Source organism: Peromyscus maniculatus, chromosome 21 (genome assembly GCF_049852395.1).
Source record: "Peromyscus maniculatus bairdii isolate BWxNUB_F1_BW_parent chromosome 21, HU_Pman_BW_mat_3.1, whole genome shotgun sequence".
Lineage (NCBI taxonomy): Eukaryota > Metazoa > Chordata > Mammalia > Rodentia > Cricetidae > Peromyscus > Peromyscus maniculatus.
This window is the reverse complement of record NC_134872.1, coordinates 59,606,449-59,623,186: the sequence shown is the minus strand read 5'-3', so window position 1 is coordinate 59,623,186 and position 16,738 is coordinate 59,606,449. Positions and strand designations below refer to the sequence as shown.

The 16,738-nt window shown below is 38.1% G+C and overlaps 1 protein-coding gene across 21 annotated transcripts in view; it reads left to right on the top strand.

The window, feature by feature from the left end:
• The window catches only part of Rims1 (regulating synaptic membrane exocytosis 1), a 480,632-nt gene that overhangs the window by 68,545 nt on the left and 395,349 nt on the right, over nt 1-16,738 (top strand). For 20 of the 21 annotated variants that reach the window (XM_076557944.1, XM_076557939.1, XM_076557934.1 and 17 more), the window contains exon 2: nt 13,727-13,807. The exons of the other annotated variant lie outside the window; for it this stretch is intronic. In XM_076557944.1, the coding sequence (XP_076414059.1) occupies nt 13,727-13,807 (81 nt within the window). The remainder of the gene's footprint in view (nt 1-13,726; nt 13,808-16,738) is intronic. 21 annotated transcript variants of the gene reach the window in all.

Here is a 16,738-nt window from a genome sequence, read left to right as displayed (position 1 = left end):
ATGTAAGGCCATTTCAAGCTTCCCGTTCAGCTATGGTATTACATTGCTCTACCTTGGTCGTACAAGTGGATACAGGGATGATTTTCTGGGCAGTCCCATGACCATCATGCCACAGCTTTTAAAAGGGGCCATCTACAGTCTTCTGAGTGGCAGTGATGGTATAGCCAGGAGCACTAAGCAGTTGGTGATGCAGGAAGCATTGCTGACAATCTTGTGTTAGTTGTCATACTTCTCATGGTTCACACCCTTCACAAACATGGGGTCATCAGTAGAAAGGGCAGACAGCATGGATGACCCTTTTGGCTCACTCTTTAAGTGAGTCTCAGCCTTCTCCATGGTGATGAAGACAACAGTAGACTCCAAAACATACTGGGCACCAACATCACCTCATTTGATGTTAGCAGGATCTTGTTTCTAGCAGGTGGAGGTGGCCTTCCTGTTAATGACAGGTTTCCCCTTCTCAGTCTTGATTGTGCCATGGAACTTGTCATGAGTAGACTCATACTGGAATATGTAGACCATGTACTTGAGGTCATTGATGGCAATAATATCTACTTTGCCAGAGTTGAGCTACCCATTGTGGTGCCTCAAATCCATTCACTCCAACCTTCATCGTCATGTCTCAAACTCAAGGCTGGCACTATATGAGAAGATGCAGCTGTCTTAGGAAAAGGGAAGAGCAGAGCACCCTTAGCATTATTATACCTGTATTTGAAGATAGTTTTTAAGTTAAAATTAATTTAAACAGCTTCAAGGAAATAAAATGTTACAGCAGTATAATAGGGCTCAGCTTGTTCAACTCACACTGTGAGAAATCTACAAAACAGGTCTTTGTAAATACCATGCCAAGGAGTGGTTTCCTATCTCCTTATCACACGAAGTTGGTATCATGATAAAATGAGTTAGTGAATGAAGACTGAATTAACAAGGTACTATTATACAAACTAGATTGATGAGAGTTATTATTATGGTCATGACTGTGACTGATGGACAGATCAACTTGCTTGCAGGTTGTGATCATAGCAATTGGCATGGAGTGTGGCATAGAGCAGGTGTCTCTAAGCATTTGTTGATCAGTTATGCCAGCCATTTTTAACAACTCATACAAATGTTGTGATCAGTAGGGCATCCCAGTGGGACTTTAGAAAACAATACTGTTTTGTGTCCTGTTTTCCAATAAACAGTTTTGAGCTTCTTCCCAGTATTCAGGCTGCTATTATTAAATAAAATATCTCATGCCCATATATGGTCTGTGTTATTAGAAGATACTTAAAAAGTATTAATCAGAATGCTAAGGCTCGAAGTCTTCATGGAGTTCTGGACATCTGAGTTGACTTTAGAAGAAAGTGAAAATGAAGATAGAAGAGGTGACAGACAATTTGATGGAAGGAAAATGGGATATGGGAATAAGATTAAAGTTTCAAACACGCTCTAAAAATGTGAAGCCGATTTACCTGGGTTGGTTAATGAGCTATGTTAGGCGTTAAGAGGAAGAGATGGAGAACAAATGATTTGTACAGATGAAATACCTCCAAACAAGATAGCTCCGTTTGTATTGTACATGGGGGTGAGGATCTGAAACACTTTCCTTGACTGTGTGAAAAGAGAGACATCTCAGAAGGGAACACTCCAGCCCTGTCTTTAAGGGAAAATAAATTTGGAATTCCTAGCTGTAAGGAAGGGTGACTTTGAAAGATCTTTTAAAGGAAGAGTCACCATTTGAGAGGCAGAAAGAAGGAGCCATAGGAGCACTGAGGTTGTAAGCATCAGCTGTTCAACACTAGAGCTGGTGAAAGGACCTGGGAGAATGGAGCTGAGAAGTGAGGCAGACTAAGGTCTAGGTCTTATTCAGTGGCAATGGCCAGCTTTATTCAGGGCATCAGAAGACTTATACTCTGAGGGTAGAGAGGAGTTACAGGGGTGAACTGTTCAGTCGAAAGTGCAGACAAGTCACACTCTGTAAAAAAAAAAAACAACCCATATTTTCCCATAGAGGCATATAAACAAATAGCAATAGCCAGTTGTAGTGAATAATCTGAAGTAAACTCACTCCAATCTGCTACACGTGGAAGGGGCATAAAAACACGTCCCAATGACAATTCCCTGTTTTGAAGAAACTGAGGTCACAAGACTCTTGTTTTCTCACAAGCACTCTGAATTCTGACAGGACTCCATTTCTGGACTGTGTTCCGACAACCAGTGGCTTTGTGGAGTGCCCTGAAGATCTTGGGAAGTAGGTGGGAGTGTCAGAGGAGGACAACTTAGATAAATTGTTTTTTCCTGTGCTTCTTCTTCTTTTTGAGATTATAATATAATTACATCATTTCTCCCTTTTCTCCCTCCAAATATTTCCATGCACCCCTGTTTCATCTCTTTTAATTCAGGGCCTCTTTTTTTTAAATTAGTTGTTGCTCTATGCATGTATGTGTATACATACATAGACCTAAATACATAAATACAAACTGTTGAGTCTGTAAAATGTTGCGTGTGTGTATCGTTTCAGGGCTGACCATTTGGCATTAGACAGCCAGTTGGTGTACTCTTTCCTGTGGAAGACTATTTCTCCTGCTCTCAGCATTTCTTAGTTTCTTCCAGTTCTTTGTGCAGGGTTGCCACCTCATGGTCTTTCTCCTGTCCATGCTACCATGTCTGTTTTTGCCTTTGTTCATCTCATGTTTAGACAGTCATGTTAGTGAGACTTTATAGGTGAAACTTCTGATATTCCTAGGAGACATGATCTCATACCAAACTCTCTGTTCCTCTGGTTCTTACCTCTTTCTGCCTCTTTCCACTTAATTGTTCATGCTCAGCACTTGGTCAAGTTCTAGGTAGGTGCAGGTTTGACACCTAAGTGATGTGGAGGAACCTCTGCAAATCCATTGACACGTTAGCTCTGCTAGATCAAGAAAGAGCAGAAAGCTTGGAGGATGTACCTCTGTCCCAGTGGGTTTGAGAAATCTTGTTGCCTATGCATTTGATCACCCTAAATGAATATTTCCTAAGTGGCTGGTTATAACTTCATCAATTTGGATGAAAGGGATGCAAAAAAATATTTGCAATATTTATTTGCTTTTCTTCTAAACACAAAAATCATGACAAAAACCAATTATATTCAAGTATTAGAGTTGCTACCAAAGCGTCATGTTGAATTGTTTTGTCTTTTTATCATATTCAGATAAAGGAGGCATTATGGTCTCTTGACATATTAAATTATCAGTTATTTATAACAAATGAATAGTGTCTATTTCTTTCAAGGAACTTATGCATTCAAACACATTACACACTGCAATAGACACTCTTATTTGATGGGCCCCATTAACTCTTTAATTCTCAAAGGCAGGTGAATCGGTTGCAAAATTGTTTACCATTAATTGAATGTAATGACTGAGATATTTCATTAATGCCTTTGTAAATTTCATTTCCCAGATCATTTTTTCCATTTAAAATCCATAGAAACCCCACCAAGGAACTTTTGTAGACTCTCTAAATAGCTATTTATTAGTTATCTGTCTCCCAGATGAGAGAAGAAAATGAATGCCTTGTGGAGAAGGGGCATTCATAGATCCATAGACCTACCCTAAAATGTTACCTAAAATTAAGAAAAGTTGTAAAGTATCTCCAGAATTTTTCCTTACTGCTATCCATTTTTTCTTGTTTCTACTACCAGATTTCATAGTTTCAGCATAAACACGGTGATTGTAGCAAGCCATTGTACAACTGTCTTTTGTTCTTGCACAACACTCAAACATGGCAAGAAGTATCTACTAAACATTAGTGCCCACCATTTGAAATGCTCAATTATAATTGTAGGTAGCTGGACTTGGAATGTAGCTCTGTTGGGAGAGTACTAGCCTAGCATGCCCAAGGTGCTAGGTTCAGTCCCCAACACTACCCCAAACAATCTCTCCAAGGGGTAGCACACATCTATAATTCTTGCTAGAGGATCAGAAATTCGAGTCCTAGTGAGCTTGAGGCCAGCCTAGGCTAAATGGGGGTCTCTACCTAAAAAACAAATTATATTTATTGGGTATTACTAACATTTAAATGACAAAGAAAGACATTTCACAGGTATCGTGTGTTTCCAAAAGTTGTCCTTCTAAGAGGGAATTGTGTTGTTTCACAAGTCAGTTTGTAACTTGAATATTGTTGTTTTTGTTTCTCACAAAACACCAAGTACAGTGCCTAGTGTCTGATGAGATTACCTGGCTGAAGAGCTGAGTGACAAACCCTAAGGCTCACTGGAAAAACTAAGGAATGTCAGTTAGTGTTATTATCTGCTTCTTTCCATTTATGCTGTTAGTCAGTGTTCTCGTCTAAATTCGTCTCAGTTTGCTGAGTTGCCTTTTCAAATAATTGAAGACAGTTTTAAGATGCATGCCTCTTTTTGAGAGTGTTGACATTTCTTTTTAATGTGGTGTTATTGCAGAGAAAACAGTGTCTCCTGTCTCACTCTTTGGACTCAGTGGGGTTTCCAACTCAGTGGTGGTTTCTATAGGCCATGCTCAGGATTGGTTGGAGCACAGTCATCAGTTTGGCCCCTTGATTCTCATTGGGGCTACAGGGCAAATAAATCAGCTGTGAATGACATTAGAACTCTTTTCAAATGGAATGAAAGTACTATAGGCTGTAAACAATTTTCTCTTTAAGATAACTGCTGTTAGTCCCAAGAGTGTTGCAATAATAGTGTTTGATTTTATACCAGTATGTTTTCTTTTATTAAAAAAAAATCCATGTGGTTTTCTTTGAGTACAGATTTTATGTGAGTGAGTGTGGGCATGACAGTCTGTGATTGCCATACCAGGTGTTTCAGTGGAAATGAATGGATGGATCTTAGGCTTGCACAACTGGAATCCAATGTGTTCCACACAGAAGCATGATCTGCCATGGCTTCCAGAGGAACACAACAAATCTAGTCAGCTGGCACAGACTGTTTCCTCCATTGCCACAGAAAATTAGATGGCCTTTCAGTTTTTCTGTGCTTTCTTTCTAGATACTAAGGATTGTGACTTTTCAGCTTAGTATTTTTCCTTGACAAAACAAAAACAAACGAAACCCCAGCAGTTTCCTTCTATGTCTAAAAGACTAATAGGCCTCCTAAGAAGACTCTAGATAGGCTTACCTCAGAAATTTCAGTGGGTTTATGAGGAAGAATTAGTTGAGTCAGAACGCTGTTGAACATGCCAATTACCATAGGAAAATGTGATATAGAAGATGAAAGTTTTTTTTCCTTATGTGAAACAAAAGAGAAACCTGCCAACTTCTTCCTGCTTTCTAGACTTAAGGGCTGTAACCTGAACTGTCTGGAGGCAGCCCACAGAACTGAGAGCCTGTCTTCCTCAGGTCTCTGACACAGGCCAGCAGAGATGTTTTTAGAGGGAATTCTATCCCTAGGAAGTGAGAGCCATGAAGGCAAATGGGGAGATGGTTACACTCTCTATAATATTTTTCCAGAATCAAACTCTCCAAGTGTTGTCCTTCTAGGAGTATTCTGGAAGGAATTGGAGATGTCAATTACAGTTCAATACAAGGGTGATGTTTGGAAAAACGATTGCCGAATTTTCCCCATGACATCCCTGTCCACCACCTCAGGAACATGGTTTCTTCATTAAGCTAATTTCTCCTTTCCTTTATCCTGCCTAACACTTACATTTCTCTGTCCCTTCTCCCATTTCTTGAAATTCTTCCCTTCCCACGATGATACCTCATCTAGACATGTGTCATAAGTATAAAAAGAACTATCTCTATTTTATAACTACCTCTTTTCTCAATGCAGATTTTCAACAAATTATCAATATTCACTATCTTCATTATTATATAGCCATTTTCCTTATGAATTCACTGACATTAAATTGGCATTCTCTCTCTATTCTCATCTCAAAATCTTACTTGAGGCCTCATGTTATTGGATGCTTTTCTCTGCTCTATTGACTCTTAATGCATTCACATGAGTAAGGAAATGTAAATGAGAGGACATGTGTGGAGTTTGACACTAGATGGAATTTGTACGTGGTTATAATATTTCAAGAATGGTGAATGGGGAAATAAATTGATTTTGTTAAAATAATAGCTCAGATTAAAAATAGGCTGTTTGGGAGGCTGGAGAGATGGCTCACCATTTATGAGAGCTTGTAGCTCTTTCGTTAGATCAGAGTTCAGTTTCAAGCACACAGCATCAGGGATCATATGCCTTCTCCTCATCTCTGCAGGCTCCTGCGTGTGCATGTGCACACACACACACACACACACACACACACACACACACACACGTACATATCACACACATATTCACACTTTTAAAATAAATCTTTAAAAAAAGAGATTATTGGAATTGATGCTGATATCCTTGGAACAGTCTTAGGATTTTGTAGAATCCAACATGTTAGCATAGTGATGCCTGTTAGGGCAGGGAGAAGAGCAGAGACTTAGTTTCTTATTATTTTCTTCCCTTAACTGTCTTTGAAAAGAAGTTTTATTCTTCAAAATTCAAAATATTACATTAATCTCAATAGTAAATCATCTCTCCTATAGGATCCTCTTTGTCTAGATTTTTGAATACCAGTGACTTGGCCTTTGCAGGGCAAGGCCAGACTCTCAGGGTTCATTATGAAAGATGGCCAGCTGTTTCCCTTTCTTAAGGTTAAAAAAACAGCTTCACCTGTCTTTGTGCTTTTCTTAAAATAAAAATCTCCCTGATGTGGCTTTTGAGAGTTCCAAGAATGCACATTGGTGGCAGAAGAGGCCCTGGTGGTTTGTGATTAGTACCTCTGGTTTTTCAAAACCCAGCATTCACAAACTCTCCTCCTGGTGGAGTTTCATCCACTCCATCTCCATCTTACAGGGAAAAGCCATCATACCCATTTGTTCACCGTGGAACTGACATCAGTATGCAAATTTTAATATAAAATGGGATTTGAGATAATGTTTTCAAAGCTTTTCCTCTTTTCAAACTAGTGAATGGGAATGAGGTCGCTTCTGAAGACTTTGTAAGATGTACCTGAATGATTTTTATCAATTGTACTCTGCCTTAAAGTGACTGATCTTTTATCTTTTTTGATGCATTTTTGTATAAATCTTTATGTCAGATAAGCTGCATTGCATATTAAATTTTACAATGTTTCCATTGGATCAGTTACTCTATATTTCAACTTCAGCTACTATCACCTCTGGATGTCAACACTGCTAGGGTATTTGAAGAGTATGGTCTTTTAAGCTATGTTTGGAGACCTCACACACATGTGGGATTATTCCAAAGCTTTTAATAGTGTACCTGCATCATGAAATACAGGTACTGAAAGATTATTGAACTCACTGGACACTTTTTTTTTTAAACCTCTTAGCATCATGGGGTATGACAGTCACCTGATCCAAACCCTGGCTTCTTAAACCAACAACAATTGCCATTCATCGTCATCCGAAATTTTAAACATTATAATTTGTAAACTTGTTTATATGTGGGGAAGAGGGAAAGGTGAATGTGATATGCCCTACACATGGAAGTCAGAGGGAAGCTTGAAGCCATTGATTCTCTTCTTTTACTGTGTAAGTTCCTCTTCTATTCATCTTCAGGCTTGGTGACAAGTGTTTTACTCTCTGGATCATCTCCCCAAGTCTAGAAATGTAATTTTATCTCCCAAATCTTCAGTTTCTAAGTTCCTCCTTTCTATCAAGTGGGACCTCTATATGTCTTTGCATAGTGATATGAAGTTGAAATATGTACACTTTGGTATGTGATTAATGTTGAATATGAAGTTCAGATTCTGTTTAGGAAAAAAACAAAAACAAATAGAAGCCAAGAGATTCGTTCTTTCTTCACTGAAAGATATTTTCTTATATACAACTTTAAGGTGTTATTTCCTAAAATATTGTTATTTAAATATGTAAAGCAGTAATTTGTCATTAAAGAGTTTTTGTTTCTCCCCATGGGCTTTGTTGGTTCAGTGCTTACTGTGAAAGCATGAAGACCTGGGTCCCATTCCTGTATCCACATAAAAAAAAGCTGGGCATGGTCTTGTGTGCCTGTAATCCACATGCTGGGGCATTGAAGATTCCTGGAGATCGCTGCCTAGACAGTGTAGTTGAATTTCAGTGAGAGACCCTGTCTCAAAAAATATGGTGGAGAGTGATTGAGGAAGACAGATGATACTAATGTTTTGACTATACAATGCACACAGACACACACACATACACACACACACACACACACACACACAGAAAAGAAGGGATATAGAGAGATTCCTACTTACCAAGTCATATGCTAACAAATAATTTTTGTTCAGAAAGAGAACTATATAAAAAACAATGTTGTTAATTCAAATCATGCTGTTAATTATAAATTGTATTTTCAAAGTATCTTACAGAAATGTGATATAATTTCAATAAATATTATATGTTATATTCTGAATCATGTATTTTAGCATGTTAAATTGGTTACTCAAGTTTGAAATCTATAGCTTTTAATTTTTAAAAAGTACTTTGTAAGTGTATATCAGGAAAATTCTCGGCTCTTGGCATGTATTAATGAACCAAACAGACTAAGATCTCTATTCTTGAGCAACTCTTATTTTAAGCAATGAGAAACATGAGATATGAATTCTGTAGAATAGGGCAATGCAGAGGATGTTTAGGAATATGTGTGTTTGTGCAGAGGGAGGGTACACTGTAGAAGTTAGAATACTTGGTAGGGTAGGAGACCTCAAAGACTGACATTTGAATCAGGTCATGGAAAGGTAAGTTTAGTCATATAAGACCTCTGCAGAGAAGGTGAGATGAATGTTGGAATGGAGGGTACTTGGGATGTAGCAGGACAGAAGGTGAGCTCCTGAAGTTCTGATGGGCTGGAGGGTGTCTTAAAGACGCTGCATTTTATCTTGAAAAGACTGGGAAGCCAATGCAGAGTTGTGGATAGTAGTGTCTCATATGATTTATTTTTTTAAAAGAGTCTGAGTCTATTCTGAGAATTAACTCAAGGAACAGAACAAGGGTAAAAGCTGAGCAACTCACCAAAAATCTGTGGTTAGGGTCAGTGGGCTGGCTCAGTGTATAAAGGTGCTTGCTTTCAAGCCTGATGACCCTAATTTGATGTTCAGGGCCCACCCACATGGTGGAAGGAGAGAACCACTTCTGTTGTTCTGATGTTGTCTGACTTCCAAATGAATACCAAATGTTTAGAATTAAAGTGAAATGAGGTCTGTAGAATGAAGATTAGACAGTCAGGTTGTAGGCCCTTTTTGCGAATGCAGTCGGTATGGTAGATTAGGTATAGAGTGTGGAGAAAAGAGGAGCAGAGTCCAAGGTTGGACCTAACAGCTAGAGAGAGATTTTTACTCCCAGTCAAGATAGAGAAACCCGCTGGGGAATCAGGTTTGGAGGAATGACGTATCACTTAAGAAATGTTGCTGTTTAGTAGTCTGTAAGATATTCAGTGCCAGAGAGGCAATTGCATGTATGACTGGGATTAAGAAGGAGTACCAGCCTGGAGATAGGAAATTTGCATATATTTATGTACTTAGTGGTAAGTGATGTGATTGAGAACAACTTGAAATATTTTGAGAGTGAAAAGGAAAGCAAGCCAGTGGAAATGCCTCTGCTGCTGCTTTTTTCTGGCCAACCAATCAGAAGACTCTGTGTTTCAAATATCTTTTTCTCATCCTTACTTTAACCATTCTTATGCTTTTAAAGCAAGTGTGGGTTAGTCCAGTCTTAAGCTGTCATCAGCTTACCCATTTTTCCCATGCTGTTTAACTAGAATTGTCTTCACTAATAATAATAATAATCATAATCATAATAATCATAAAAACCATGAGACTGAAAACAACAGCTTTAGTCTGTTAGCAACAGCTAAGAGCACAGGAAGAAGTTGTCTGATGTTAGCTATGAAAAAATCAAACAGCTTAAAGTTTAAATTTGGATAAAGTTTTGTAAAGTAGCCGTAGTGGTTTATGTAGAAGCTTGATAGAGGATAACGATTGTAAGCAGCAAAATGGAAAGTCAAAGAAGGGGTGAAGAAACAGAGAGAGAGAAAGAGAAAGAGAAAGAGAGAGAGAGAGAGAGAGAGAGAGAGAGAGAGAGAGAGAGAGAGAGAGAGAGACTATGTAAATTGTGTTTCTTGAAGGAATTCAGAATTTTCACTTCATGTACTCTAGTATCTGGAAGCACATTCAGCTGAAGATGGAGGTGAAAGCCTTTCCTTAGTCTCATCTGCAGACTTGTGGCAATGTGAGTTTCTCTCCTGTGTGTATGTGCATGGAAGGGTAGAAGTGGTTGAGTGGGCAGCTGGCAGCCATTCATTGGTTCGATTGCAATCATTCTAAAACCCAACAGTGCTGAGGGTGGAGTCAGGAGGAGCATTCCCCAGAGGTAGCAGCAGAATGCCTTATTTGCATAAGTCTTCCTATGATCCTTGAGAGGCAAGAGAATGCTTACAGGAAAGTACAGGGTTGTAAGAGTCCACATCTGATTTTACATCATGTGATTGAAGACATCACAAAGCCTCCTAAATGTTGCTCAGACTGGAAAGATTCTAGGAAGTGAACATCACGGCAGGATTTGTGGTCTCTGAATATGTAGTTGAAGTGAATCATGGAGAGAACTTTAACACACTAAAATACCATTGTATTTCTTAAAGAATGAAGGGATCTTACCATTATAGTGTGTCTAATGTCTTGACCTAAACAAATTCCATACCTTAGAACTGTCAAAAATATTAAGATTGTAACTCTCCAAACTAAGATAAGTTTCAATTATGATTTTAAAGGAATGTTAATCTTTATAGGCTAACAAAATCCTCTGGAAACCTTATGTATTCAGTATGTCTTGTTCTGAGCTAGAGAGTATATTTTTTTCTTTTGTTGTGGGTAGCCCACCAGAGATGACCACTCCAACACACTGTATAGCCTATTGAAAGTCTTCATTCTAGCCAGCTGGAACTACACCCAAGTGTTCGGGGACTGATGTGTAGCCCTGAGTGTCCAGAGCACAGTTTTGAAGGCAAAATACACATCCTGGCATCTCACTGGCAGCTGCAGGGCTACTTTGCAGAAGCAAGTAGTTTAACAGAAGCTAAGATAAGAAGTTAGCTGAAGGGAATTTTGCATAAACAGACAATTTAACCAGAAGCTAAGTTAGCTGGGGCATGTCCTTGGGTTCCTACAATAGAGTTTGGTCATTTTCCCTGTGATTCTCCATCAAGGTGATCAAATTCTAGTTAAACCTAAAATGGATTCAGCTTGAATACTAGATGGAGGAACCTCTTCACTGTCTTTCCTTATCAAATGTTCTTATATCTGGAAGATTTTTTTAATCTAAAATTAATTCAGATTTAAAAATATAAGAATATATATTGTCATGACTACGAGTCCTTTTAAACTGGCTGAATAATTAGGCAATCTGAAACAAACTGTTTCTTCCCTCAAAACTCAGATTCAATAACTAGATATACCAGTTGAAGGAATATATGTCTTGTGGATAAAGATCAGAATGGGAAATGTGGTGTTGTCTTGGTCTTTTTAGAATTATGTCTAAATTAAGCTTGTTCAGTCACATAGTTCTTTAATCCCTGCTACTCAGGAAGCTGAGACAGTAAGGTAACAAGTTTGAGGGCAGCCTGGGTTACAGAGTAAGTTCAAGACTAGCTTGGGCAATTTAGTGACAAGTAGGTATGGGGTTACAGCAGTAGCAGAATGCTTGCCCAAGTTCAGTCTCCCAATACCAAAAAACAAATAAGGAAATAATTTAAAATTATGTGTATCTATATTTAAATCAATTATAAGGGTATTGTATTTGAAGAGTAGTGTGTCTATTTTTATTATTTAATTATGCTTCAAAATTCAGAAATTCAAATAAAGTTTTTTTTCCTCTCAGAAAGGTTGGGTAGCAAGTTCAGATGGAATAAATATGCTCCAGGTGATATAATTTTAAAACCAAACCACAGGGTATTGATATTATATGACAGTGTTCTTCCAAAGGCATGGCTTTGTAGTTTTTTTTTTAAAGTTTGGCCTAGAAAACTACCTGTGGTGTGTAATAATCTGCAATTCTTAGAAAACAGTCTCTTCAAAGAATAAGAAAATCTTTATGTGGTAGATTTATTTCAAAGCTTTGTACAAATACTTGATCCTCAAGGGAGAAAAAGCAGAATCTTGATTCTCAAATTCTTCAGAAATTCTCCAAGTTGGTGGTATTTTCAGAAGCCAGCCCATGTAGATCAAACAGGCTGCATATGCTATTTTGGGATGAGTGAGAATTGTCAAAGATTTTTTTTTCCAGTGCTATGAAATTTAAGTTACTGGGCATTACACCTTGTGAAAGTGAGATTGAAGTTCCAAGGCTGAGAAATCCTCATCCATGGCTTCTAACAGCTGCCTTCCTGCAAGTTGTCTTAATGCTGGTGCATGAATAGCTTCTTCATGAAGCTATGATAGTAGCAAAAGGCTTTGTGGTTCCCATGAATATTTCTCTCTGTTCTCTCTTGACCATCTATTGGGCATTCAGAAACACCAGATTTAGACTGTATCCCAGGAGGAAGGTGTTGAGGCTTTGAAATAGCTCCTTTTCTTCCCTCATTGTGTTTATATAGTGATTTCTGAGTGTATTTGGTGGTGGAATGAGCACTGTGTGTCCATGTATGCACATTTCTGTGTCCATGTCTACCTGTATGATTTCTTTCAGAAGTGGAGAATTTTGCCATGCAGCTTTTTCTCTGACAAAACAGTTTATTACCATTGCCTCACCAGAGATCTCCTGGAACAACCTAAATTAACTTGAATTTTGAGTAATGTATCCAAGTCTCCAAGAAAGTTCTAGAAAGAGTCTAGAAAGGTCTAGGCTCATGCTTGGGGGTCCTAGAACCTCAGGACATTTACAGTTAGCAAAATTCATAATGTCAAGCCTCAGTATTATAACCAGACTTCTCTATTTAAAGTTATGTTTGGTTTAAAACTTTGAGAAGTATCTAAGATATTCAAGTGCATTCTCAGTTGGAGGCATTTTCTGGATTGGGCCAATGGATTCCTTTAGTGCTCTAAGCCCTGTTAACATGAGAGTAAGACTATCATCAACTCCTGATGCCCTTTTCTAGCTTAGCTATCTTGTCTACCTTCTGCATTTATTTTATAATGAAGGGCTCAAGGTACAGCGGCTTTTCAAGATTTATTGCACATGAACCTGTACACACTTCCCATGTAAATCTGCCCTTCATTTCTTCCTCCTCCTCAGCTTGAAGGGAATTTGGAAGATAGGGGATAGCTAGAGGCCTCTCAGATCTCTTTCTGTATCAGCAGGAAGACATATGTGCTGGTTAATGATGTGAAGTGAGAGTCCATATCTTCTAGTAAGACAGCCAAAGCCACAGAAAATTCTGCTTGATTTTTAACCTATCAACACAGCAGCTGTTCCTATTTTTGAGCTCTCAGATGTCTTCACATGGTGAGGCCAAGGCTTTCAATAGCTTTTCTTCTATGGGAAAAGCTACTGACAATCATTTTATTGATGCTAAAAGGAAAATCAAATATTGAGGCCAGCAAAGAATTTATGGGGGTATAGTTGAGCCTGTGGAAAGCCAAGTAAAAAGAATTTCATCTTCCAAGGCCTTTTTGGTGCCAAAAGTTCATATTGATGGGGCTCACCAAGACTTGCCTTTAGATTGTGTTTCGTTACAGTGTTTAATTTCCAGATATGCTCTACCCTTTTATAATTAATAGTGCGTTGTGCTGTCTATCATGCGCCCCAGGTGTGTTGTCAGGGACATGGCGAAGCCTGCTGCCTGCAAAACACCCAGAAATGCTGAAAGCCAGCCCCATCAGCCACCACTGTAAGTATGGCATTGGATTTATTGACTGAAAATGTCACCTCTTACCCAGATCACTGGTTACAGATTTACTAATGACTTTGCATGTGGGAATAGATACACTAGTTTCTCTGGTATGTGTATCATAGAAAGGCTACTACTATTTAATTAGATGAAATTATTTGTAAAGAGGAGCTCTGGAGTAAGTATCTTTGTTAAATGATGTTTCTAATATATTGCAGGAAGCAGACTAATAAGAAGAGAGGGAAATGTATCAGCAACTCTAGAGTTTTGTTTTTAATTGTTATTATTATTATTGATTGGGAATGCATATGGCTTGGATCAGTAGACTCCCAGGAAGTGAGGAATCAAGGTATTAGATGGGGTGGCAAGTAGAGGCTGGATTGTGTTAGAGAGGAAATGAACAGTAGTCTAACACCCAACCCTCACACTATAATGTTTAAAGGCGATGGACACTGAAGTGATTGGATTGTTTACCTACTTTCATCTTTATTATTGCATTCTTAGGTGTAGGTAGAAATGTGATTAAATGTGACCAATAAAGAGTAACATTAAGGGTGGGAGAAGAAATCGATTATGTAAACTTTCAGTTTCCCATATGGAGTTTGAGGAGATTAAAAAAAAATATTAGAATTCTGCAGAGTAACACGATTCATTCAATCCTCAGAATATAAGTATTCTCCTAGTGAGAAAAGATGAAAATTTCCTTAAAATGCATAATCAGCAGCAACTTCCTTAGCAGCAGCAATTGCAGTAAACCAGTTACTACTGGGAAATGTCTCCTTCCAAGGTTTATAGCAAAAAAACCTTTGAAGAAATGTGTCTTCAGATCGATTTTCTTTACATCTCTTCAGCTGTCTTAGAAATTTTTTTTTAATGCACAGCGAAAATTAAGTGATGGAGTAGTAAAAAGTCTCTAAAAAGAAAATTAAATTCTTCTATTTCTATGGCAAGTTTTTATTAGCAATGATGAAAATTAAACAAAACTCAATGTTTTCTTAGAGCAACAGAAATCTCTTCTGAGCATTGCATATGCCATCGTGCTCTGCAAACTCTGTACATCTTACCTAATCAAACCCCACATCCACAGTTGGATTTTTTTTATATCTATCTGTTTGATAACATCTCTACGCTCGGCTTTCTCCTTCGGTTTGGCCATTGAAATGCTTATGTCTGGTATGTTATATACAAGGACAAATAGTTGTATGCATTTTAAGCTTTAGGATATAACATTTTACAACACTAGGACATGTAGTGTATGTGTTAAAAATTTTATCTCAGTAATAAACTTGAATATCAATTTCTGCATCATCAGTACTTTCCAAGAAGTAAAATAGTCTTGATTTAACCATGGTAAATGATTTATAATTACTTTGATAAAAGTAAAAATTCATAAATACACTAAATGATTATACCACATACTTCCTTTATTCATAAATGTTTGTGTATATTATATAGTATTTTATTTCATGTATTTATATGGGAATCTCACTGTTTTTCAGGCTTGTCTCAAAATCCTAGGCTTAAGCTCTCCTCCTGCCTCAGTTTCCCCAGTAGAGGGACAGGCATGTGTCACCATGTATGGACTTTAAAAAATCCTCTTACTGTACAAAGCTTTAGCTTATGATGGAATTAGTCTTGATAATTCCCAGAATAATTCTGATCTTCTCTAACTATCTTATGTTTTGAAACTTAATTTAAAATGTTTAGCTCCTCACAATGAAATAGCTTTATTTTATTTTGTGTGTGTGCCTTCAGGTATATACTTTCCTATTTGTACATGTGTGTGCAGGTGTGTCCAGGTATTTAAATGCATAAATGTGAGGATTAGAGTTTGATGTCAGGTGTCTTTGACTAAAGGTCTCTACCTTATTCTCTCTCTCTCTCTCTCTCTCTCTCTCTCTCTCTCTCTCTGGTGTGTGTGTGTGTGTGTGTGTGTGTGTGTGTGTGTGTGTGTGTGTGTGTTGTGTGTATGCATGTGTGTGCATGTGCATGTGTGTGCACGAACGTTTCCACACAAGCCTGGGGAGATACCAGCTTGTGCTGCTCTATGATTCTCAGCTCTATCCATTTGACACCAGGTCTCTCACAAAACAAAGTGGTAGGCTGGCAGGGCAGTTAGTCCCAGTCACTCTCCTGTCCCTTTGCCCTTTGGTGCTGGGGTTACATGATGGCCTTGCCAGGCATTTTTGTGTAGGTGCCTGGGATCTGAACTCAGGTCCTCATGGTTGTGTGACAGACCTCTTACTCACTGTGCTGTTTCTTTTTTTTTCCTGAGTCAAGGTGCCTCCCATCACTGGGGTGGCAGAATCATTCAGTTGAGTCTACTTCATGTAGGTAGCAGTGATCAGAGCTCCTATTCTCATGCTCATGAAGCGACCACTTGACCCACTGAGATGTCTACAGATTGCCTCATTTTATTTATTTTAGCTCTGGAGACTGAACCCCAGCTGTGCATATGTAAGGCAATCACTGTATTACAGAGCTTCCTCCCAGTGCTGCCCAGTTCTATTTTAACTGGGTTCACTCATTCCAAAGCTCATGTTCTCTTGGGTATTAGGTACAAAGTAGCAAATGTTGTCATGTCCAATTAAGACTTAGACCTTTATTTTGTATTATTAAGACAGTGTCCCTAGCTGTCTTAAAATTCACTGTATAGACAAGGTTGGTCTTAAACTGACAGTGATCTGTTTGCCCCAATCTCCCCAGTGATGAGATTAAAAGCGTGATTCATCATACTAGGCTACAGAATGATTCCATCATTATTTTTCTTTCTTATTCATTTTGAAGTAATTAAATTTGAAAATATAACTATAGTATGTCTGGAAATCAGTCATAACTTAAGTTGAACCAAATAAAATGTTAACTAGTGGTGTCTCTGACTTTATTGGACAAGAACCAAACAATTGTAGACTCTTTGTATCCTTCTTCCTA